The 22,905-nt window shown below is 61.5% G+C and overlaps 10 protein-coding genes across 10 annotated transcripts; 6 read left to right on the top strand and 4 right to left on the bottom strand.

Moving 5' to 3' along the window:
• Positions 1-44: 44 nt before the first annotated feature.
• On the top strand, positions 45-2,046 carry RHTO_07759 (CCR4-NOT transcription complex subunit 2; the record flags this gene model as incomplete). Its single annotated transcript, XM_016421415.1, has 7 exons — positions 45-207; positions 362-894; positions 952-1,403; positions 1,462-1,671; positions 1,732-1,839; positions 1,900-1,962; positions 2,028-2,046. 7 exons carry the CDS (start codon positions 45-47, stop codon positions 2,044-2,046), a joined length of 1,548 nt encoding a protein of 515 aa, XP_016274008.1.
• A 369-nt stretch (positions 2,047-2,415) lies between these two features.
• RHTO_07758 (transmembrane GTPase fzo1) lies at positions 2,416-5,531 on the top strand (the record flags this gene model as incomplete). The annotated part of the gene is made up of 4 exons (XM_016421414.1): positions 2,416-2,645; positions 2,740-2,807; positions 2,915-5,101; positions 5,161-5,531. The coding sequence occupies 4 exons, from the start codon at positions 2,416-2,418 to the stop codon at positions 5,529-5,531; spliced, it is 2,856 nt and encodes a 951-aa protein (XP_016274007.1).
• A 536-nt stretch (positions 5,532-6,067) lies between these two features.
• Positions 6,068-7,072, top strand: RHTO_07757 (coiled-coil domain-containing protein 25; the record flags this gene model as incomplete). The annotated part of the gene is made up of 6 exons (XM_016421413.1): positions 6,068-6,139; positions 6,202-6,258; positions 6,320-6,436; positions 6,514-6,668; positions 6,731-6,971; positions 7,046-7,072. 6 exons carry the CDS (start codon positions 6,068-6,070, stop codon positions 7,070-7,072), a joined length of 669 nt encoding a protein of 222 aa, XP_016274006.1.
• A 1,058-nt stretch (positions 7,073-8,130) lies between these two features.
• On the bottom strand, positions 8,131-9,127 carry RHTO_07756 (large subunit ribosomal protein L17e; the record flags this gene model as incomplete). The annotated part of the gene is made up of 6 exons (XM_016421412.1): positions 8,131-8,132; positions 8,200-8,254; positions 8,325-8,409; positions 8,506-8,793; positions 8,866-8,957; positions 9,107-9,127. Coding segments are annotated over 6 exons (543 nt in total).
• A 515-nt stretch (positions 9,128-9,642) lies between these two features.
• RHTO_07755 (cytosolic regulator Pianissimo) lies at positions 9,643-15,175 on the top strand (the record flags this gene model as incomplete). Its single annotated transcript, XM_016421411.1, has 25 exons — positions 9,643-9,711; positions 9,780-9,975; positions 10,042-10,194; positions 10,254-10,431; positions 10,489-10,623; positions 10,710-10,969; positions 11,027-11,193; positions 11,269-11,374; positions 11,430-11,512; positions 11,591-11,654; positions 11,715-11,833; positions 11,922-12,047; positions 12,107-12,267; positions 12,321-12,627; positions 12,690-12,821; positions 12,896-13,011; positions 13,067-13,171; positions 13,230-13,281; positions 13,340-13,614; positions 13,668-13,746; positions 13,810-13,892; positions 13,950-14,133; positions 14,190-14,296; positions 14,354-14,498; positions 14,555-15,175. 25 exons carry the CDS (start codon positions 9,643-9,645, stop codon positions 15,173-15,175), a joined length of 4,023 nt encoding a protein of 1,340 aa, XP_016274004.1.
• Positions 15,176-15,309: 134 nt separating this feature from the next.
• RHTO_07754 (RIO kinase 1) lies at positions 15,310-17,358 on the bottom strand (the record flags this gene model as incomplete). The annotated part of the gene is made up of 4 exons (XM_016421410.1): positions 15,310-15,414; positions 15,474-16,260; positions 16,315-17,053; positions 17,121-17,358. 4 exons carry the CDS (start codon positions 17,356-17,358, stop codon positions 15,310-15,312), a joined length of 1,869 nt encoding a protein of 622 aa, XP_016274003.1.
• A 237-nt stretch (positions 17,359-17,595) lies between these two features.
• Positions 17,596-18,263, bottom strand: RHTO_07753 (uncharacterized protein; the record flags this gene model as incomplete). Its single annotated transcript, XM_016421409.1, has 3 exons — positions 17,596-17,935; positions 17,998-18,094; positions 18,164-18,263. The coding sequence occupies 3 exons, from the start codon at positions 18,261-18,263 to the stop codon at positions 17,596-17,598; spliced, it is 537 nt and encodes a 178-aa protein (XP_016274002.1).
• A 145-nt stretch (positions 18,264-18,408) lies between these two features.
• RHTO_07752 (maintenance of ploidy protein MOB1) lies at positions 18,409-19,692 on the top strand (the record flags this gene model as incomplete). Its single annotated transcript, XM_016421408.1, has 10 exons — positions 18,409-18,437; positions 18,505-18,579; positions 18,646-18,660; positions 18,717-18,793; positions 18,873-18,904; positions 18,963-19,086; positions 19,171-19,242; positions 19,306-19,425; positions 19,515-19,561; positions 19,624-19,692. 10 exons carry the CDS (start codon positions 18,409-18,411, stop codon positions 19,690-19,692), a joined length of 660 nt encoding a protein of 219 aa, XP_016274001.1.
• A 348-nt stretch (positions 19,693-20,040) lies between these two features.
• On the top strand, positions 20,041-21,058 carry RHTO_07751 (putative DNA polymerase delta, subunit 4; the record flags this gene model as incomplete). The annotated part of the gene is made up of 6 exons (XM_016421407.1): positions 20,041-20,153; positions 20,312-20,574; positions 20,639-20,723; positions 20,779-20,833; positions 20,891-20,961; positions 21,016-21,058. 6 exons carry the CDS (start codon positions 20,041-20,043, stop codon positions 21,056-21,058), a joined length of 630 nt encoding a protein of 209 aa, XP_016274000.1.
• A 235-nt stretch (positions 21,059-21,293) lies between these two features.
• Positions 21,294-22,608, bottom strand: RHTO_07750 (ATP phosphoribosyltransferase; the record flags this gene model as incomplete). Its single annotated transcript, XM_016421406.1, has 7 exons — positions 21,294-21,347; positions 21,420-21,745; positions 21,805-21,816; positions 21,896-22,248; positions 22,312-22,381; positions 22,453-22,488; positions 22,548-22,608. 7 exons carry the CDS (start codon positions 22,606-22,608, stop codon positions 21,294-21,296), a joined length of 912 nt encoding a protein of 303 aa, XP_016273999.1.
• Between the last annotated feature and the right edge of the window lie 297 nt (positions 22,609-22,905).

Raw genomic sequence — 22,905 nt, 5'->3', positions numbered from 1 at the left:
ACATCGTGCTTCGCGCGGCCTCTCGCGCTCTGTTGCTGGCTACGATGAACAGGACACAGCAGTCTCCCTACAGCTTGGGCCAGGGCCCTCCGCCAGGCCGCTTCCCCCAGCGACAAGCGTCCGGTACCCCCTCGTCGCCCACAGCGCTCGCGAGACAACCGTACTCGCCCTTTGGCAGCGCAGCAGCAACATTGTCACCCTCACCAGGTGCGTAAGAAGCCATTGTCCCGTCTCCCTGCCCGTCAAGCGCGCGACGAGGCCCCCTCACCTCTCTCCACCCCGCTCAGCTTGATGAGGCCGCACGCAGCCAAGATGCGCACTGGCTGACCTGTTGACTGTCTTGATCGCATCTCGAAAACAGCTGCAGCGATACCACACGGCAGCAGCGAAGCCTCGCTCGACCCGTCCGACTTCCCCGCCCTGGGGTCTGCGCCCACCTCGTCCACCGCTTCGTCCGCCGCCAACCTCCTCTCGAGCTACGCTTCTCAGGCGGGCCAGTCGGCACCAGGCGCAGGAGCGGCGGGAGCGGTCGGCGCTGCACAACAAGGTGCAGCAGGCGGACTGAACGGGACTCTCGGATCTGCAGCGCTAGGAGGGGGAGCAGCGGGTCAACGGCGCGAGTTCTCGGCAGACGACTTTCCGGCGCTGGCAGGAGGCGCATTCGGCAGCGCGGGTCAGCAGGCGGTGGGCCAGGCGCCGGGAGGCGACATCGCGGGTTTGGCGACAGGCGTCAACGGGCTTTCGCTTGCGGCGGCAGCAGCGGCAGCGGCAGGGAGGGCAACGGCGAGTCCTGGAGGGCAGGAACAGGCGAGCGCGCTGGCGGCACTGCAAGCGCAGCAGCAACATCGGGCGAACTTGCTGGGAAGCATGAACGGCGCGCGGAGTGACAAGCAGGTGCATTCGCTTTTTCGCCGCCTTGGGTCGTCGTGACGGCTGACAGACCTTCTACAGGCGGCGCAACAACAGCAGACATGGTCGGCGAGTCCCCAACAAACGCCCAACTTTCCCGCCGGCCTCCTGCCAAACGGCACACCCACACTCGCGAGTTCCGCCTCATCCCCTCTGCCACCTAGCTCGACCGCGCCTACAACGCTCGACGCACCACAAGGTTTCCGATCTCCCTCTGCAGGCGGTCCTCCGATCGCCGCCGCACACGCCGCACAAGCCGCCGCGCTCTTCGCCTCGAATCCGCTCGGTGCTGGCGCGTCGCTGCCCCCTCCAACAGCGGGTGTGACGACGGGCGAGGTGCCCCAAACGCCCGCGCAGCAGGTGTTGTTCTCCCCAGCGGACCGGTACGGCTTGCTCGGCTTGCTGCATACGATCAAGACGAGCGATCCCGATTTGAGCATGCTGGCGCTGGGGACGGACTTGACGAACCTCGGCCTAGATCTGAGCTCGACAGAGTGCGTCGGGCATCCTCTTCGAGTTGTGACCTGCGAGCTGACCCTTCCCCGCCTCCAGAAACCTCTCGTCAACGTTCATCACGCCTTGGACCGATGCGAAGACTGCGCAACTGCTCAACATCGAGCCCGACTTCCGCATGCCGTCGTGCTACAACGTCCAGCCTCCGCCGGCGAATACCAAGATCGGCAACTTTAGCGACGAGACGCTCTTCTTCATCTTCTACAGCCAGCCAAGGGACGTGATGCAGGAGATGGCCGCGCACGAGCTGTACGTCTGCGTTCGCTCGAGACGAAGAATCCAGGCACTGATGAGAATGTGCGTGCGCAGGTACAAGCACAACTGGCGATACCACAAGGAGCTGCGGCTGTGGCTGACGAAGGAGGCCGGCACCGAGCCGATTCAGAAGACTGCCACGTACGAGCGCGGCACGTACATGTGCGTCCAAATCCTGCCCTTCGCTGCGTGCCGAATGCTGACGACCTTGTCGAAACGCAGCTTCTTCGACCCGGTCCTGTGGGAGCGCGTGCGCAAGGAGTTCATCCTCGAGTTTGCCAGTCTGTGCGTCACATCGCACTCTTCCCGCGTCTCTCGCTTCGCAGGCTGACTTTCTTTTGGCATCGCAGCGAAACTCGGCGGGCTTGATTCCCCTCGGTACCTCCTTGGCGTAGCCGCCCCTTGTCGTCCGCCCCGTCCTCCCGGCTGTAGTCGTAGCTTTCTTTCCTGCTTCTGTTCACACGACACGCGCTTTCCACCTCGAAACGAGAGAGTTGAATGAGGATTAGTCGACTTTGTATTCAATTGTAAGCGACTCAATACAAACGGCTTGCCTCTTCGCTTCTCTCCCGCCACCACCGCTGCTCTCGCCTGGCTTGCTGAGACTCCGCCACAGCTACACACAGCCAGCTACTGAGCATATCCACACCGTCCCTGGCCAGCCCGGCCGTCGTTGTCGCCCGATCTCGCGACCGTCTCCTCTCCGCATCGACCCGCCAGACCCGCTCGACCACAACGATGCAGTCCGCCAGTGTGCCGCTCCGCCATGCCTCGGAGGAACCACAAGAGTTCCCCTTCGTGGCCTCGCCGCTCCAGTCGCCGAAGCCGATGAGCCGGCGCTCGTCGTTGCTCAACTCGTCGACCGCCTCGGCTCAGGTGCTGTTCGGCAAGGCGTGGCAAGGGACGGAGGAGGAGTTGCAGAGGAAGCATGAGGATGAACAGCGTGCTTACGGCAACAAGCGCGAGTTGTGCGTTCACTCTCCTCTTCTCGCTGGATCTGGCGTCAGGTGGACAGGAGTGAAGGGGCGCTGGCGCTGATGGGCTCTTTTTCTCGGTGAACAGGCTCGTACGGTCGCTGGACGAGGCGTCAGTGCTCGTCAAGAGTCTCGCGACGTTCAACCAGAACAAGTGTACGTCCTCCGTCTCCTCAGGATCGGAAACATTGGCCGACTTAGTGCAACTCTGCGAATGGCTCGCCGAGTCTATGGACACGACTGACACTTTGTTCACCCTACAGGGACCGTCCACTACCCGCACCAGCTTGGCGTGTCGACCGTCGCTGATGCGTCAACTCCCCCTCATCGCGCCGCCAGTTCGCCTTCCACGCCCAATGCTCGTTCCGCCATCAAGGGAGCTCGTCAGGCGCCATTGCGTCGCAGTGCATCCATGTTCCCCGAGGAGGCTGTTGCGGGCGAAGAGCCGGAGTCTCCAGCTCGCCCTTCGCCTCAGAGGGCCTACTCGCTCGTCGACAGTCCGCCTGCACCCGCCGCTTCAAAGGATTCGACGCCCGTGCATCCGCTCTCCATCCTCTCTCTCGACCTCAAGATGGGTCACCCGAGCACGTCGACCGCCCAGCTGCCCGCCTTGATCCCCTCGCTTTCGCTTTCGACCCTCTCGCAACTTCTGTCCCGCCGCCTCACGACCTCCCTTAGCCACATCTCTTCTCTCCGCACTCGTGTCCTCGACTCGTCTTCCCGCGTGCTCGTCACGGGAGACCTCAACACCGGCAAGTCGACCTTCGTCAACGCGCTTCTCCGCCGCGAGGTCATGCCGTGGGACCAGCAGCCGTGTACGACCGTATTCTGCGAGGTTCTCGATGCGAGTCTGAACGAGGGCAAGGAGGAGCTGCATGCGATCCGGGACGTCGAGAAGTACGATCGCTCGAACCCGGAGACATTCGATGTCTTCTCGCTCGAGCAGGTGTACGACGTGCAGGACACGGGCGACGAGTACCAGATCGTCAAGGCGTACGTGCACGACGGACGCGCGCCGGTGTCGGAGAACGAGCCGAACCCTTCGTTTATCAAGAACGGCCTCGTCGACATCTCGCTCATCGACGCACCCGGCTTGAACCGCGACACCCTTTCGACTACTGCCCTCTTCGCCCGCCAGTCCGAGATCGACGTCATCGTCTTTGTCGTCTCTGCCGAGAACCACTTCACCCTCTCAGCGAAGGAGTTCCTCTGGAACGCCAGCCGCGAGAAGGCCTACGTCTTCATCGTGGTCAACAAGTGGGGCGGCATTCGCGACAAGGCGAGGTGCATGCGCGTCGTCGGTGAGCAGATCAAGCAGCTCTCGCCCGCGACGTGGGAGAACCGCGCCGAGCTCGTCCACTTTGTCGATGCGGCAGAATACGTCGAGGGTCCCGCCGAGGTCTCGGTTGAAGAACCCAGCGCGTTCGACCACCTCGAGCAGTCGCTCCGCTCGTTCGTCCTCCTGAAGCGGTCCAAGTCGAAGCTCGCGCCCGCCAAGCACTACCTCCTCAACCTCCTCGCCGACCTCTCAACTCTCGCCTCTGCCAACGTCGTAGCCGCCAACGACGAGCTCTCCGCCGCCTTGCGCGAGCTCGAGCGCATCCGCCCGATCCACGAGCGCCTCTCAGCCCAGCGCGACGAGGTCGAGGAAGGCGTCGACCGCGTCGAGGAGACAGTCGTCGAGTCCGTCAAGTCCGCCGCGTGGTCTCGCCTCGAGCGCGCGCTCAACTACATCGCAGAAGGCAAGGTCGTCCCTCCCGCCGAGTCGACCATCGACGCCGACTCGCGACAGGTCTTTGAGGGAACCGACTCTCTTGATGGCCCGACAGACCTGCCGCCTTATCCGGGCGTGTGGGGCATCTGGGAGTGGGCGAACGACGTCAAGAAGACGCTCGTCCGTGCGCTCGAGGCTGAGGTTCGCGCGGCCGAGGACGACGCGAGGTTCGAGACGGTTGACGGCGTCAAGACGGTCATGAACGACCTCGGCGACAAGTACCTGCCCGAGGATGGTGAGACGGCTGGCGAGGCGGTCCAGCAGGAGCAAGCGAAGAACGGCCGCGTCTTCCGCCCCGAAGTCATGTTCGCCAAACGTCGTCGCGGTGTCGGCAGGCTCGCAGCACGCGGCGTGTCAACCGGACTCGGACTCGGGTCGGCTGGACTCGGCGTCAACTGGTCCGTCACCGACTTTGACGTCTCGTTCTTTGACATGTTCGACTTTGAGCGCATGACGTCGCACGGCGACGCGCTGAGGGGAAGGAAGGAGCACAAGTTGATCGAGGACGATGTTGTCGAGAAGGGCACGCTCGTCGGGCTAGGACTCGGCAGCATCGGCATGGTCGGCTCGAGGATCATCGGCATCAAGGGCACGATGGGCAGCCTGACTCGCATCATCGAGATGCTCGGCTCGAAGCAGGCGAGAAAGTGGGCCGGGCCCGTCATCGGCGTCCTCAGTGCGTGCGATTTTTCCTACACAAGCTTGTTCCGCTCCGTTGACTCATCTCGCACACAGCTGTTGGCCTCGTCGTCTATGTCATCGTCGATCTCCCGCGCGCCATTCCTCGCAACATCGGCCGCAAGCTCCAGCTCTCGCTTTCGCCTCCTCCCGCTCTCCTCTCCGGCTCGTCCTCGGCCTCCTCACCGCCCGTCACTTTCGCCTCTGCCCACTCCGATCGCATCGCACGCGAGGTTCGCAAGGTCCTCCGCCTCGCCGGCTGGGACCTGCGCGAGCGTTTCCGCGCTGCGCTCGACAAGTCCGCCGCCGAGCGGAAAGAAGTCGAGGGAGTCGTTGCCCGCGCCGAGGGCGCCTTGCAGTTCCTCGAGGAGTTTGAGGGCAAGGTCCGCGAGGGCCAAGGTCACGTCAAGGTCATCGACCTGGATTGAGCCCGCTTTGATGTCGCCGCCGTTCTGTATAGACCCTCTTCTTTCCTTCCGATGTCCACACTCTTGTCGTTTTGCCTCGTTCATTTCACCCGCACAACCCCTCTCTGCAGCTGTAGCCCTCCCGTACATGCGACCTTACGAAGTTATGATCCACCGCTGTTGTCGTCGAGGAGAGCGTTCGCTTCTGGGTCTCCATCCGCTCACTTCAGCTCGCTCCGCTGAACAGTCTGTGGCTCGCGGGACTCCAAATCGCTTTGCTAACGTTCAGTCACGCCAGTCCGCCCTCTGCAACCGTCCTCACCGCCCACCAACTTCATCTCCTCGAAAGAGTCTTCCTCCTCAACCAGCCGTAACGCACCTCGAGACGGGCCAGACTTAGGTGAGTAGCAACTTAAGGAGTCTGACCAGGGAGAGAGGACCCTCGCTCACCCTCGCAGCGCTCTGCGGTCCCTTCGTTCTCCTCGACAGATCCTCATCCTCCCATCCCGCTTGCGTCTCCCTCTGCGGTCTCTACTACTTCTTACCTCCCCGCCAAGATGGTTCTCTTCTACTCCTCGAACGCCCTCGGGGACGACAAGCCGGTAACAATCTACGCCGGAAAGGACAAGGTGCGTCTCCAGGCTTTCTCCCGCCAGGATAGCGTAGCTGACCTCCACCCCGTGCCACACAGTTCGAGAACGAGGTACTGCTCAAGTACTACCAGGAGCAGGACGTCTGGGTCCATGTCGTGCGTCCTCTCCAGCCGTGAGCTCGCAAAGAACGCCGCTCACGGTCTGTCCCGCCCGCAGGACAAGCTGAGCAGCCCGCACATTTACATTCGCATGCCTGAAGGGATGGATTGGGAGAAGATCCCTGAAAAGCTGTTGGTGGACGCGGGTCAGCTCGTCAAGGCGGGGTCGATCCAGGTCAGTTCGTTCGAATGGCCTCCTGATGTCGAGCACTACCTCTGCACGAAAAGATTCTAACCTGGACAGGCTTGCAGGGCAACAAACAGGCCGTCACCATCATCTACACGCCGGCAAGCAACATCCTCAAGCGAGGCGACTTTGCGACCGGCGCCGTCTCTTTCCATAATGCTCGCAGAGTCAAGCGCTTTCGGATAGAAGAGCGCGTCAACGCCATTGTAAACCGACTGAAGTGCGTCGCCTCGAGCTCTGCCTGCAGTCTGAGCAGATCGCTGACCGCCTTCATTCCCGCAGCAAAACCAAGGTGGAGCGGCAAGTCGACCACGAGGCGGAGAAGATCGCCTACGAGTCGGCGCAGCAGCGGGCCAAGCGGGAAGTGGCCAATAAGCAGAAGAACGCGGACCTCTTGCTGGCGCAGCAGCGGAAAGCAGATGCGGAGGCGCGGAGCTACGAGAAGCTGTTCACCGGGCAGAGCGGCAAGGCGGATGACCAGTGGGAGGAGGACCAGTGGGAGGCGAGTCGGAAGGAGGGCGATGTGCGTTCGGGCTTGCTTTCCCTCGATGTGGAGACGTCTTGAAGCGCTGACCGCTGACATTCCTCTGTCGACAGTTTGATCCAGACGAAGACTTCATGTGAAAGAGGGATGTTGGTTCGCTCGCTTCCCTCGATGACTTGGGCCGTGCGCTTGAAGAGCTTTTCGCTGCATCTCGGCGGGGCGGTTTGCGACCCGCTTCGTTCAGCTTACATCTCGCTTTCCATGCGCATTGACAGCTCAGGCAGGTTGACAACCTGCTGTTCGTGCGTATGGGGGGACCCTTCACAACGAGCCCCCCAGCCAATGCTGCTCCGTTTCCCTCGACGACCTCACTCGACCACGCTTTCTATTCCGCGGTCTCCATCGTTAAACACGCCTAGCACGCCAGCTTGTCTGCAGCCAGCTTGTAGACTCCCGTCACCAAGCTCAAGACTGCCCAAGTCTGCGGTCGGCCTTGCGGCCATTACAACTTTGCTCGCACGACGCTGCAGACGCCGCCTCAATCGCTCACACAAACCAGACTCTCGTACGTCGACATGTTTGCTCGTCTCGTCGATGGAACACCTCAAATCGCAATGCACAACTGGCCTACGTCTCCAACCTCCTTGCGCACTCCGCCGCGAGCCCTCGGAGAGTGATAGCGAGAGAAGACCCGGCATGTCGGATAGAGCATACGAGAGAGTGAGTCGAAGGCGAGTCGAGCGAGAAACCGAGAGGAAGCAGGTTCAAATCGAGTCTCGAGGCAGACGTCGTCCAGGAGCGTCGTAGGATCGTCACGGCGCGCAAGGCGAGGCGTAGAGCGTCAGGCTCAGCGCTACTGAAGTGTGTGTATTGAGCGTCGTGGGGCGAGGAGACGCAGAGAGTCCCATCGCAAGACGGTTGACAGAGAAAGAAAGGGACGGACCGCAGACCACGACTCGCGACGACGCCAACGCCAACAAGGCCGTCCCCTACCAAAAAGAACGCATCTCTCTTCCCGCCCAACGCTTGGTAAGAGCGTCGCGGGACTGGCGTGGGAGGGTCCACCTCCGTTCCTTGCAGGGTAATCAAAACTGCCAGAGTCCGACACCTCGTTCGCGCAGGCGAAAACAGAGGGCGTCTCGGCCTCTACCAGCTCCTCCAACCTGCAAAGGGACCGTCATCGCCGGGCAAAGGCGATTTCTGCGGGGCGAAGGGGAAGAAGGTCAGCGGATCGTCCTCAACGGCCAAGACGCTCGAATCAACGCACAGGCCTCGATGGCCTCAACTGCCTGCTGCTCCTCCTCAGCGGCAGGGACCTCAGCCTGTAGAAGCGGGCAGGAAAGCCGTCAGCAAGCCGTGTTGGCCGGCGGAACGAGGAGGAGAGGTACTCACGCCGAAGGGCGCGAGGATAACCTCGAGGTGAGTAGGGCTGCTCTGATACGGATTAATGCGACCGTGAGCGCGGTAGGTACGACGGCTGTAGTAAAGAGCGGCATCGAAAGGCGGAAGTAGGGAGGAGGAGGAGAAGGTCAGCGGAACGTCCTCCTCACCGAAGCTGGACTACGCTACGCACCGCATCTTGGGGGCCTGCTGGACGACGATGTTCTTGACGAAGAGCTCGTCCTTGTCGAGGCCGTTGACCTCGGCGTTGGCCTGGGCGTTCTTGACGAGGGCAAGGAGGAACTTGGCCGACTTGACGGGCCAGCGACCCTGGACGACGCCGTGGACCTTGGCCTGGGCGGTACGGCCAACCGAGCCGTTGTGGCGGCGGAAGGGGACACACTGGGTGTGCGTCTGGACGTCCTCGAGGAACTTGACGGCCTTGGCGAGCGAGAGGCCGGTGAGGGCAGCGGCGGTCTCACTGTGGGTCAACGAACACGTCAGTACAACTATCTGACAGTGCAGATGAACTGTAGAAGGAGTGTGGACGCACCGGGTGTTCTTGTAGTGAACACGGAGGTACGAGCCCTTCGAGATGCCGACGGCCTTGCGGTCCTTGATGAGGTGCTGGGAAGCGTACTTTGCCTGTTGTCGAAGACGCAGGAAAGGTCAGCAAACCGTACAGCGACGTTGCTGTCTATGCGGGTCGGGAAGGCGGAGTCGAGCACGGTGCAGGTTGGGCGATGTCGGCGCGGGCCGGTCTAGGGACATTCGGGGAGCGCGACGACCCGTACTGGACAGGCGGAGTCGTCCATGCGCAGCGCAACCTGCCCAGCTCCGACTCCGCTGCGAACCCATCTCATCCCAGCTCGACCCGGCCCGCCTCAACCGCTTCTCCGCTCCTCCAGCGCCGAGGTGCCTCGCGAAGTGCCCAGTACACCCTCAAATGCCATATGCGATCTCCCGCAACCCTCCCCAAGCGCCGCGAAGTGCTGCCGCTCGGGTGCGAAGACTTTGTCGAGCTGGATGTCGATGCGCGGTACGGCGTTGGGAGGGGCTGGCGATGGGCCGGCATAGGAGTGTAGTTGACGTGGAGCAATACTGACCATTTCTGAGTTGGGCGAGAGCAAAGGGCCGAGGTGAGACGAAGGGAAACGAGCAGCACAAGGCGAGCAGGCCAAGTCGAGCGAATACAAAATCGCCATTAGCCCATTTTGTATTCGCCTGTATTCGTGTCCCCGCCTAATCAAGCGATTACAAACAGGTTACCCTCGCAATACAAGGGCTCTCCTCCTCCTCCTCGCTACGCTGCTACCGCAACTGGGCCCGAATGGGCTCGCCTGCTGGCTCGAGCCAGTACATTCTCTCTGCTGCACCGTCGAGCGACCGCTTTGCACAGGTGCGTTCTCCTCATGTCCACCCCACATCCTTCGGAGTTGACAACAAATCCACCTCGGCCGTACACAGCTCGCAGCACTCCGAAACGAGCTCAAAGAGGCGCAGGATGCGGTGCTCGGCGCAGAGAACGCGACGGCCTTGCTTGCGGGTCCAGACGCACCGTTCTCGCACCTCGACCTCGAAGCGGTCTTGCGCGAGTTGGAGGAGAGCAGGAGAGCGATTCCCAGGCTCGAACAGCGGATACGAGACCTTGAGACGGAGATTGGTGCGTTGCGCGGATCAAGGAGTTCGTGAAACGGGAGACTGACCCTCTTTCCTCGCTCGCGAACAGCCGCATCTCTCCCTGCGCCTCTCTCGCCTGCTCCGCCTCCCTTGTCAGCGGTAGCGAATGGCTTCGCGCTGTCGTCGTCTGTCGAGGCAAACACCCCAACGAGCTTCGTCAGCTACGACGGGAGGAACAGTCATGCCGGTTCGCCTGGTCCAGGTGTGCTCCCTTTCCATCAGCCGTCGAGCCTTTCCCACTGACAACCATCGTACGAGCAGACGGCGACACCTTGCAAAACGTCCTCGACACCGTCATCTCGCTTCTCGACCGACTAGGGCCCCTGGGCGATGCGAAAGTCATGGAACGGGCGCGGGCGATGGACGAGCTGGTCGACCTGGTCGAGCGGCACGACCAGCTCAAGTACGAGCTGCGGCTGGAGGAGGAGACGTTGCGAAGGTGCGTCTCCCGATCCCTGCCCGTCGCAGGCAAGAGCTAACGAGAGACTGTCTGCAGCGTCATGTCATGTCTGTCGGACTCGGCGGGCAAAGACGTACGAGCTGCGACGTACCGATTGCTGCGACATCTGATCGTCGACGCAAGCGACATCCTCCTGCTCAACTCGCACCATCTCCCGCTCTTCCTCATCCGGTGCGCCAACTCTCGTTGCCAGTAGACATTAGCTACCTTGCTACTGCTGTATGCTAACTGGACTCTGTGGATCTTGCCGTGCACAGCTCACTCGCTCGCGATTCGGCGCACGAACTGGAGAAAGAACACGCCCTCCGCCTAATCCGCACCACCCTCCTGCACACCTCGCCAAATTCGTACATCCCCCTCTCTCACCACCCACCAACCGAACTCGGCGTCGATATTGAACCGCAAGAAGAACGGGAACAGGTCGTCCCGATTGCGGTCATGCGGGCTGTCGTGGCTGTTGCGGAGTCGGTCGAGGAGAAGCTGCGGCTTGCGGCCCTCGAGACGCTCGGCGAACTCGGTTCATACTCTCCTTCCTCCCCTTCCTTCGCACGTCGGCTGATCCCGCGCCAAACAGTGATCACCAATCTCCCCCTCCTCGTCTCATGCGACGGCCTTCGCGTTGTCCTCCAGTGCCTCTCGGACGGACCGCACGACCTCGCCTCGTACCTCTCGCTTGGCTTCCTAGCGGCTGTGGACCACCCGAGCGATCGGAGGTGGTTGAGACCGGGTGTGGATGTCGAGGTGCGTACAGCAACTTTCGATCAAGGCTCATCCGAGAGCACAAAATCCTGATAATTGTGTGTGTCGTTCACACAGATCATCCTCGCCGGCTTCACTGAGGTGACGGGCAAGTCGTCAGCGGTGGAAGAGCGCGTCAAAGCGAGCGCTGGGATCGTTGCGACCTTCCTCAAGAGCTGGAGCGGTGTGTACCCATATTCCTGCCTCCTTGAGCGACTTGCTGACAATCAGGCTCGCAGGGTTGTTCTATCTCAACATCCATGGCCGACAAGCGCTCGTCTCGCTCGTGGATTCGCTCTCGAACCCTTCTCAAGCCATTCGAGTGCGTTGCGCGGCAGTCGCGTCAGCTTCTGACTTGGAGCGCTAGGAATGCTGACTTAATTGCTGCCGCATCTTGCAGGAAACGCTGCTCGACATGCTCTTCAGCGTCTTCAACGTCAAGAATCCCTCGTCAAGCTCTCGACGTGCGTTCACCCTGCCTCTTTTGCCCGCGTGTCCGCCTGCTGACGCGCCTGCGCTTATAGGCGGAGCCGCATCGACACCACCGCAAGTCCGACCACCGCCCGGCAAGCGAAAAACGAACCTGCTCGACCAGTACCTCGCAATCCTGTTGCTGGTCTTCACCGAAGCAGGCTTGATCGACGTGAGTCACGGTCATGCTGTCTTCGTCCCAGTGTGAGGGTGGAATGTATTCGCGAGGTTGTGCTGACGGAACGGGGTCTTGCTCGCAGGGCCTCGCCTCCCTCGCCGCTGACCCGAAGGACCCCGTCACCGCCAACAAGGTCTCGCTCCTCATCAGCGAAGTCCTTGACCTTGCCAACCGCGTCTTGCCCCCTAATCACGCCGTGCGAGTACAGGTGCGCACACTTTCTCGCACCCGCTCTTGGAGGGGAGGCTGACAATACTCGCTTCGCAGGCTCTGCCCAAGCTCTTTGCCTTGACAAGCTCGTTCGATGCGAGTGACGGACGGATGGCGTCGAGCTCGGCGTTGTTGACTGTCAATTCGTTCGACCGGGACAGGCGGGTCGGGATGTGCGCGCAGGCCGGCGGGATGGATGCAGTGAACGGGCGAACGAGGTGTGATACAACGCGTTTCTTGACTATCCTTTCGCTTACGCTCGCTCAACCAGATCTGATTCGAAGGCCGAATCGTCTCGGCGGAATCTCCAGCAACGACACCAAGTCGAGTCGTCGAAGCTCCGCAACGCGCTACAGATGGACGACCTCACCTTCCGCAATCTCCTCCTCGAGACCGAAGTCCTCTCGACGAAAGACGAGACGAAGTGGCAGTTTGATCGGTTGCTCGAGATCGTGGAAGGCCCGCTGCGGAACCCGAAGAGGCTTGAGGAGGTTGTCAGGGCAAGCAAGTGGATGAGGAGGGTCGTCGACTTCTTCCGGCCGTTTGCGTTGCGGTACAGCGACCTGCCGAAGCATGCGGTGCGTCGAATCCTCTTCGTCTCTTTTCCGTCGGCACCTCTGCTTACTCGTGTTCTCCGCAGCTTACGAACAAGTGGACAACGCTCGGCTGCGCCCTGATCTCGACGCTCCTCGCCAGTCCAGAAGGTACCGCGTACCTCGCCGAGGACAGGCTAATCCGCCAGATCGCCGAGGCGTTGTTCCAGCTCGACCCGGTGAGCACGCCTCCCGACAGTCAAGGTCGTGACCCGCCTGGAGCTGACTGGTTGTGTGATCATGGCGTGCTCAGATGGGCAGCACCGGCGGCGTGGAGACGGTCTTCTCGCGGGATCGCATCGAAACGACCCTCGCAAGCGGCTACTTCGAGATGCTCGGGGTGCTGAGCCGCAGCAGCGAGGGCATCAAGTGAGCTTCATTCACCTGCACACCTGAAGACGGCTGCTCACTGGCGACCGCGCAGGCTGCTCGACCAGTCGCGCATGTTCACGGCATTCTACCGCGTCGCGGAGCTGCGCAACCGCGAGGACCTCGTCAAGCTGATCGTCGACAACATGGACTACTCGTGGTGCGTTCGGTGGCTGCGAGTGTGCTGCTCGGACCGCGCTGACGAGACCGTCCCGCAGCGATGGTCATGCTCGCGTCTTTCTCTCGAAGGCGCTGACCTCGAGCTACAAGGTGCATTTCCGTCTCCTTTCTGTTTCTCCCGTCGCCTATCTTACCTCAACGCGCGCAGAACATCCGCCTGTTCGCGACGGATCACCTCGGCACGCTCCTCGACATCGCCTCGCCAGTCTCGAACGCCCCCGGCACTTCTCGACGACCAGCAGCCGAAGAGTGGCAGGTCAGCCTCCTTGTCCAGCAGCTGTACGACTCGGCGTCAGAGGTCGTTCACCAGGCGGTCAAGGTGCTGGAGAAGGCCTGCGAGAACGAGGAGACGCTCGAAATGGTTGTCGGGATGCGGCCAGCGCTAGACTTGCTCGGCGAGGTCGGCGTGCCTCTGCTGATCAAGTGCGTCATGCTTCCCCTACACCGGTTGAACACTTGCTGATCGGTTGAGCCAGGTTCTTGTCAACGTCGGCTGGCGTGCGCTACCTTCACGAGATCGACTTCATCGAGCGAGAGCTGCACGACTGGTTTCAAGTGCGTTTCCTCCCTTGCTTCTTTCCCTCACTTGACGTTCGCTGATACCGGAAGCTCGTGCAGGAACGGAACCTCCTGTACACGGTCGAGGTAGAGCTAGCGCTCGCTATCGCGCTCAAGACCGAGGGCGGCGTACACTCTGCTGGGTGCGCATCACTCCTCACGCTAACGGGAGTCAGCCCTGACCAATGCCACGCTCGCAGCTCGCCCTTCGACGGCACTCCGCCGCCGCATTTCTACGGCGAGCTCGTCAAGACGGACGAAGGCTGCGACATCCTGCGGGACAGCGGACACTTTGACGACTTCGCGGCGATCATCTCGTTGCACGCCGAGTCCGACCTCGATCAAGAATTCATCGAGACGCTCAAAAGCGTGCTCTGGGCGGTCGTGCGTTTTCGCACCCTATCATCCGCCGTCACTCACTGACGTCTCCGCGTTTGCAGGGCCACATCGGCTCATCCACTTCTGGCCTGATGCTGCTCGACGACTTCGACGTCCTCGCCGACATCGTTCAGATCGCCGCCTTCTCTCCTGTCTACTCGCTCCGAGGGTGAGTCGCTCCTCGTCTGCCACGTTCGGCTGCCCTTAACCCGCAACGCTCTCGCAGTACTGCCACCTACGCCATCGCCCTCATATCGTCGACGGAAGAGGGCGCCGAGATGCTCGACGAGCTCGGCTGGGAGAGCGTCTCGACTCCGCTTTGCGGCCCGACCGGCATCTGCGTGCCGATGTATCTTGGCGATTATCTCTATGTACGTGCACTGCTTCAACCGGATACTGACGCCCGCGCTAACGCTTCGGCCCGCAGACTCCTCTATGGACGGCACCAGAGCCGCGACTGCCCGCTTCCCTCTCCCTCGCCACATCCTCCTCGCACGTCGAACGCGAGATCCTCGCCAGCCTCGCCAACCTCTCAAACCACATCCTCGCGACGAAAGCTTCGAAGACGCTGGCGAAGCTCAAAGCTCGTCATTCCTCCGCCTTCTCGTCGCCGGCGATGGTGTACCGCGCCCTGCAGATGCTCGGAGGGTACCACTACCGACTGACGGTGCGGCGGTACATCCTCGACCTCTTCGACATCCCATTCGACAACTCGTCGGCCACACGCATCGCGCAGGCCGGAGAAGACCTGCGGCGCAAGAAGGCGGCAGAGTTGGCTGGCGAGCGGGTCGCTGCGTCTCGCCCTGCGTCCCGGCCAGCGAGCGCGACTCGCACGCCGTCCTCCGCAAGCTCGACAAGTCGTGAACCCGGCCTCGCCTTCCGACCCGGCTCCTGGACGACGTCTGGCGCGGCAGCCGCCAACATCCTCGGCGCGATCGCAGGCGACGTTACAGAGGACGAAGAGTCGAGCGAGGACGAAGCCGAGACGACCATCCCGGTGCAGGTCTTGACGCCCATCATCACGGTCAAGGGTTTCCTGTTGGCATGAGCTGCGTTCCTTGTCTGTTGTAGCACTTCGCTCAATCGCATGCGCATTCCTCAAAGTCTAGATGCGAGAGCGACGATGCAGGTAGAGATACACAACAGGAGTAGAGCCACCCAGCTTCAGCCCGAGCCACCGTTCTACCGCTTCCCCGACGTCTTCTTTACTTTCCTTGCCTTGTCTTTCTTCTTCATCTTCGTCGCGCGCTTCTCGCGGTTCTGCTCCTTGACCTCCTGCCGTCGTTTCTGCGGGAGTAGCGAAAGTGTGAGTCGAGCTCAGAGGAGACGAAACGAGATGAGCGCACCTTCTTCTCGTCCTTGTCCTCGAACTTCTTGCCCTTCGGCCGCTGCTGCTTCTCGCCGTCCTCGTCCTCCTCGTCGCTATCGTCCTCGTCGCCAGAGTCGTCGTCCGAATCTTCATCCTGCCCTTCCTCCTCGACACCGTCCAGTCCGCCCGCTGCGTCCTCCTCCTTGTTCCCCTTACCGTGGATCGACGCAACACCGGTAATGTCGGCGTAGATGAGGTCCTTGCCTTCGCCACGCAAGACGCGCTGAACGTCCCGCTCCGCATCGTACACATCGTCGAGCGTTCGAGGGATGTAAGACTTGGCGAAGACCGCCTCGTCCGACGCTGAAGGCTTCGCCGCTTCTTGCTGCTGCGCAGACGCTCCCGCGCTGTCTGCCTGTGCAGGCTCGTTCGCCTCCGCCTCGGCTTGCGCAAGTAACCGCTCGATCGCCTCCGCTGCGTCCTCGTCCGTCTCTTCCCGCCCACTAACCCACGAGTCCCGCGTGACAAAGGTGAACGTCCGCGTCAAGCCGAGTGTATCGACACCGCGCTTGGCGAAGAAGTCCTCGGCGTTCTGGATATCGGCGCGAAGGAAATCGAACGCAGAGGGGTGCTCATGCTCGATCGACTGCGAGACGTCGATGACCCACAAGTGGCCCTGGTGGTAGAGGATGTTGTATTCGGAAAAGTCGGCGTGGACGAGGCGGCAGCGGTGGAAAATGGCGCGCAGGAGAACGAGGATCTCGACGTAGAGCGAGCGCTGCTGCTCGGGCGGGATTTGGGCGTCTTTCAGTCGCGGCGATGCTCTGCGAGCAGGGCGTCAGGACGAGAGGACGCGAGGAAGAGGGAACTGGACACACTGCCACTCGTCTTCGCCGATAAAGTCCATCACGAGGACGTTCTCCCGGACCTCGATCGCCTCTGGCACCCGCAAGCCCGCGCCCTTCATGCGCCGCAGATTCCGCAGCTCCTTCTCCGCCCACAATCGCACCATCTTGCGCGGGTTGCTCCTCGCATAACCCGACTTGAACCGGAACTCGCCGCTCACGTAGCGGTCGCGGTCCTTGAAGACGAGGATGGAGGTCTTGTAGATCTTGAGCGCGATGTGCTTGCCTTCAGGCGAGACGGCGTGGTAGACGTTCGCTTCTTTGCCAGTCGAGACGCAGCCGTCAATGCGCTCTATCAGCCCGCGTCCGAGCATCTTGAAGAGGATGAGGCGCGTTCGAGGGTCGAGAACCTGCTCGTTGGTCGCGCGGTCGCTCTTGTCCTTGACGAGAATCTTCTCGGATCCTCCCTTGCGAGTCGCAGTGCCGGAGGTCATGTAAAGCGGGTCGAGTTGGATGCGAGAGGCGAAGCGGGAGTAGTGTGCGAGCTGGTCCGTCACCTTGTTCAGGTGGACCGCCTCCTTCTCACCTGCCTTTGCCGTCGTCGAAGTCGACGCAGCAGCCTGAGGAGCACGGCGGGGACGGTTGACGGCGGGGAGAACTCCTCCTGCTCGAGCGGATGCAGACGAGGTAGACGAGCCCCCCTTGTCCTGCGCTGCTGCGCCGTGCGAGACGAGCACCTGCTGCTTCATCCTGTTGTACCGCTTCGTAAAGTCTGCGCCGTGCAAGCCGAATCAGTCGCCCTCCCCTCCTCGAGGTGAATGAGCGACAGATGAACGCACCACCGGCCGCATCCGCCCAGTCCTGGTCCATGACAGCATACAGTCCACCCTGTAAGTCATCCCTCTCGATCCAGTCCTCCTCCTCCTCGTCAAAGTCCTCCTCGTCCTCCTCGTCCTCCGGCATCGACTCGTCCACGAACGCGCCCTCCCGCTCGCGCGGGGTCGTGAAGTCGACTGTGGCGGGTGGCAGGTGGCCTGCTGCGAGCTCTGTCGCTTCGTCGGCGTCTTCAAACTGCATCAGCGGCGAGCGGGTGGTGTGGAGAAGTGGCAAGCTTGCAAGATTGTCAACCAGGCTGGAAGTCGAGGGAGAGGACCGCTTCCGTTGAGCTGTGAGGCTTGCGGAGCGCACTTGGAAGCGCTCTCTGTATTGCGGAAATCATGCAAAAGCGGACCCGGAAGCAGGCGAGAGCGTTTCGAGAATGCGGTCAAGGCGAGAAAGAGGTTCAACAGGGATTACAGACGACCGTACCGCGCCCTACGCTTCCGGCGCATCGTACATCAACCCTCTAAGCCCCTCAGCACCCACCACGACCCGCCGCGCCTCCCAATCGAGCAGCAGCGCAATAATTTGTGCTCCAACAGGCGCAAGTGTCCAGAGTAGACGCTTCTCGTCTGCAAGAGAGTCTGCGCGGTATGCGAGGAGGGCGACGAGGACTGTTGGAAGTACGGGCAGTGCGTCGGGAGGCAAGGAGAGGGAGGCGGACGAGCGGAGCACGTAAATTTGGCGGAAGAGGGAGATGAGGAGGCTGAGGAAGGCGAGGCGGGAGAGGAAGGCGGGGACAGCTTCGGCTGGTAGTCGAACAACCGCGAGCAATCTGCGTGAAGAGGGAGAGATTGTCAGCCTCAATTTGACCGCGAGAGGAGGAGAGGAGCGCACGACAGGACGATGGCGGTCAGCCCAGCTGCAGCAGTCCTAAATCGCCTCGCTGACCGCCTAGCCTGCTCCACCAACTCGTCAACCGCCTGCGTCTGTTCTGCACACGTTCCCGCAAGCCGTGTGAGCGCTACAAACGCCTCATCAGTCTCGAGTGGGGTGAACGAACCAGAGTGGTCGAGGATCTCGAGAGGACGGCTCGAGTCGGCTGAGTCGTCGTCTCCTGGCGCATTGAAAGCTCGACGCAGTCTCAGCGTGGTGTCAGACATCCCTCGGAGCGGTGACGGCGTGGTGGTCGCCGCCAAGTTGAGCGACCGCTCTCTCCGTCCTTCAAGCCACGCTCACTCTCGCTTACTCGCTCGCTGGGCTGTTCTGCTAAGTTCAGACCGCTGCCACATTCGCTACTGACCGGCCATGAGTTTCTTCGGCACCGTCGGCGGATTGTTCGTCCCCTCTCTCCGCCTCTCCTCTCGACGCGCTCACACCCTCCCCTCATCGCCGCCATCGCAGGGCACGAGGAGGACGCACGTTTAAACCCCGGAGGACGCAGGCGGATAACAGTACGCGCGCGTATCAGCTGAAGAAGTGCGTCCGGTGTCTTGAGCGGGTCAGGAATGCAGGGCGACTGACCGGGTTGTCTTGCTGTTGCAGGTATGCGGAGGCTACGTGCGTTTGACTCGGGACATGTGGCCGGGTGGACGAAGCTGACGAGCGCGGAACAGGCTCGGCTCGGGGAATCTGCGGATGGCGGTCGTTCTCCCCGAAGGCGAGGACCTCAACGAATGGCTTGCTGTCAACAGTGCGCTGTCGCGCCAATTTACGCGAGTGTAGAATCCTTGCTGATAACTAGCTTGATGTGTCGTGGTGACCTCGCACAGCCGTCGACTTCTTCAACCAACTGAACATGCTCGTTCGTCCCTCTCCTGCCCCTCTCCCCAGTCTATCAACTAACGCCCCTCCCGCAACAGTACGGCTGCGTCACCGAGTTCTGCACGCAGCAAGAATGCCCCGTCATGTGCGCCGGCCCGCGCTTCGAGTACCATTGGCAGGACGGCGTCAAGTACAAGCGGCCGACGAAGATGTCTGCGCCTGGTGCGTTCGCTTGCGCTTTTTGGTCGCTGCTATGTCCCGAGACGATGGCGCTGATCTACATGGAGTCACGGCGGGCTGGCACAGACTATGTCGAGCATCTGATGAACTGGGTCCAGGGGATGCTCGACGACGAAGCCATCTTCCCCAGCAAGCCAGGTCCGTCTGCCTCTCCTCTCCTCGCACGGACCACGCGCTGACGCTCGTCCTCGCCCATGACAGGCGTTCCCTTCCCCAAGACCTTCCAGGCGACCGTCAAGTCGATCGTCCGACGACTGTTCCGTGTCTATGCGCACTTGTACAACCACCACTTTGCGCAGATGTGTGCGCTGAGTATCGAAGGTGCGTTGCGGAGGACGAGACCTGTCACCATGGCTTGCCTCGACTGGCGAGCGGGAGCGCTGACTCCAGCGCCGTCTTGTCGTCCGCAGCCCACCTCAACACCTCCTTCCACCACTTCATTCTGTTCCTCGACGAGGTGCGGTCCCTCCACACCGTGCATCGCTCGGCGATGCTCACATTACAGCTTCTCGCGCGCAGTTCAAGCTCGTCGACAAGAAGGAACTCGCGCCTCTCGGCGAACTCATCAGCTCGATCATCGTCAACTAGCCGTCACCGCGTCAGCCTCAGCCCGGCGTATACCCTTCCTGCGCAGCCTCTCGCTCCTCCTTCGCCTTTCGCTCTGTACTCTCGTTCCGCCCCCTCTTGTCCCGTTGTCGTACTCCTCGTCTCGCTCGTGCATCCACTCTTACCTCACCTCACACACAATACAGACTGCAACAGACACTCCTTCCCTGCGCCCGCATTGTCATTCCTCTCCCGCTCATTTGCGATCGAGGCTTGTTGAGCGAGAGATGTCAAAAATGCGCAGTCGTCGCCTGGCTCCTTCGCGACTTGCATGCCATTCAGGGAGGGCGGTTCAAGCACTACTAGCTCGGCTCTTACGTGCCCTGCGAGATGTCAACTTGCCCTCGATCCAGCCTGACCAGGGTCGACCATCCTCGCTCTCGCTGCTTCACACCGCTCTCACAGCTCCAAAGTTCGCTATCTCTCGGACTGAACATCAAAAGGTGCGTTGCACACTTGCAGGCGGGTGCGCGAGCTGCCCACGCGCTGTGTGGTGCTTGAGGACCCGCCCCGCCATCTCTTGACCTCATCGCCCGAAGGTACTGGGACGGCTGGGGCGGGAAGGAAGGGATGCTGACTCTCGCCTCCTAACTCAGCACAGCTCTCCGTCGCATCCTACCACTCGGTACCCGCAACCTAGCCGTCACTCGCCCACCATGCCACCCAAATCCCGCTCCACAACCTCCAAATCCGCCTCGTCAACCAAACTCGGTTTCAGCAGTTCGAAGAAGAGCGCTGCAGCGGGTGGGAAGGGAGCGAAAGAGCCCGCGACGAAGAAGGTCAAGCTTGAGAGGAAGAGGAGTGGGTTGGAGGGGTTGTATCCGAGGTTGTATAGGGAGGCGGTGAGGAAGATGGGCCCTGCTAGTGCGTTCTCACACCGTTTCGGTCGACGAGGAAGAGCGAAGCTGACAGGAGTTATGGGTGACAGTCCACCGCGACGAGATGGACGACATCGAGATTATCTTGCGTGTGTTCGATGCGGACGAGGAGTTCGGACCGTGCAGCAGGATCAGGTGCGTCCTCTTCCCTTCCATGTGCGAGCGAGACTGACGAGGAAACCGTCGACAGCCGACTTGAGCGATTCGAGCGCGCCGAGAAACTCGGTTTGCAGCCTGACCCCGAAGTGTGTCCGCTTCGCATTCTCCCTCCTCTGATACGACGCTGACATCCGTGCGCGCAGATCGGCGAGATCCTCCGTTCGGAGGCAGCGAAGAACCGGAAGGAATACAGCGAGAGCGTCTTCCAGAGTGGGTCCGCTTCCCCTGCGCTTCTTCCTTTCCGGAGCTGACGGTGTTCGCGCCGCAGTCTGAAGTTCTCGTCGCTGGCTCGACACCGCTCGGACGCTTAACCCGATACCCGCACATACTGTCTCTCGCCTTCCCTCGTGTCCCGCTGTACCTTCTACGCATCGCCCTCAGTACCCCTCCCTCACCTGTAACGCAGTCCATCCAGTCTCTCTCCAGTCCTCTCAGAGTGTGCGCGAGGAGTTCCGGCGAGTCGTATAATGCAGGATGGGTTTGCTCGCGTGTCTTTTCGGAAGTCTATGTAGGGGAATGATTAAGCAGGGCACCACGTAGGGGAGACTAGACGCGGCAGTTGTTGAGACCGATGACGAGGATATCGGATGCGCCGATGGCCTGCGAATGCGAGAGGGCGCAGTGAGCATCGCGGCCGGAGACAGGAGAAGGGAGAAAAGGTCGCGCGCGCACCTGCAGCTTGTCCATGACGTCCGCCACCTGCGCCTTCAACACCATACTGCTCACCGCGACCCAGTCGGGGTCATCCAAGGGAGAAACCGTCGCCGCCCTCCGACCAGGCGTGACCCTCGTCGCCTCCTGCACGACCTTCCTCGGGATGTTGTAGTTGCACAAGACGTATTTGCCTGCTGCGACGACACCGGCGATGCGAGAGGTGATGCGCTCGATCAGGGCGTCGTGTTCGTCCGCAGGCTTGTTGGAGCGGATGAGGACGGCTTGCGAAGTCAGGATCGTCTCGATTGCGTGAAGGCCTGCTGCGCGCATCGTCTCGCCCGACTCTGCAATGGCAGTGAGTCAGCTGACTAGGACTGAAGGCTACTGAGAGGAAGGAGCGCACCGACAAGGTCGACTGTACACAGTAGGAGTTCGCGGATGCCTGGTCAGCCAACAATTGCCGCAGAAAGACAACTTCATAAGGTTCCACGCACCGATGCCGTCCGCAAGGCCCAACGCGCATGCCGCCTCGACACTGCCGCCAATGTACTCGATCTTGGTCTTGACGCCCTCCTTCCCGCTCTTGGCATCCAGCTCGCCAAAGTACCGTCCCGCAAGGACCTCGAAGCTGGTGACGACCTTCTTGCCGACGAGATCCTCGACCGTCTTGATGTCGCCTCGCTCGGGCACCTGGACCTGCAACTTGCACTTTCCGAACTCGAGCTGGAGCGTCTCCGAGACGAGTCCGTTCACGTCTGCTTCCGCAACCATGTCTTGGCCCGTGATGCCGAAGTGGACGTTACCCTCGCCGACGAAGCGCGGGATGTCGGCCGCAGGGAGGAAGACGCTGCGAGCGGGAGAAGGTGAGCAACCGGGACTCCGTTCAAAGCGGCGATGGACGGGCACGCACAGTGCCATGTTGTGGTTGCGGACGAGGCAGACATCGAGGCGGTGCGAGCGAGTGAACTGGATGTCGGCGCCTGAGCGAACGTTCGGAGAGAGTCAGCTCTGGTTGTCGGCTCGCAATGAAGGCAAAGAAGGGCGGACGCACCTGACAGGAGCTGCAGGCACTTCTCGTACAGCCGTCCTGCACCAGATCCGCTTGTCAGTGCGCGTCCAGAGCGAGTAGGCGAGGCTGCGACGCACCCTTCTTTGGGATCGCGAACAGACACCGTCCCTTGAGCGATTCGGACAGGAGGTCGAGCATGGCGCAGGATCTGATGGGCAGCGAGTATTTTGAGTCTAGCAGGAGCCTTCCGGAACCTCCACAGGCTGGGAGAGCGTTGTTGGACGAGCAGGAGAGGGTTGCTCTCGGACAGCGACGAGGTCATCCTCTGACATCTCGCTCCGGCTGGTCCGTGGCTGCTCTGCACAGGGAAAGACTGCTACAGCATCGCCGGTATTGGCGTCTACGGTCGTCTCAACGCCAAGGGTGTGTGCTCTCTGTCAGGCGAACCTGGATTCCTGCTCGTCCTCCTGCTCCTCGTCAACTGACCAGATCGGC

Source organism: Rhodotorula toruloides (assembly GCF_000320785.1).
Source record: "Rhodotorula toruloides NP11 unplaced genomic scaffold Scaffold8, whole genome shotgun sequence".
NCBI classification, from domain to species: domain Eukaryota; kingdom Fungi; phylum Basidiomycota; class Microbotryomycetes; order Sporidiobolales; family Sporidiobolaceae; genus Rhodotorula; species Rhodotorula toruloides.
This window is presented reverse-complemented; position numbering and strand designations above follow the sequence as displayed.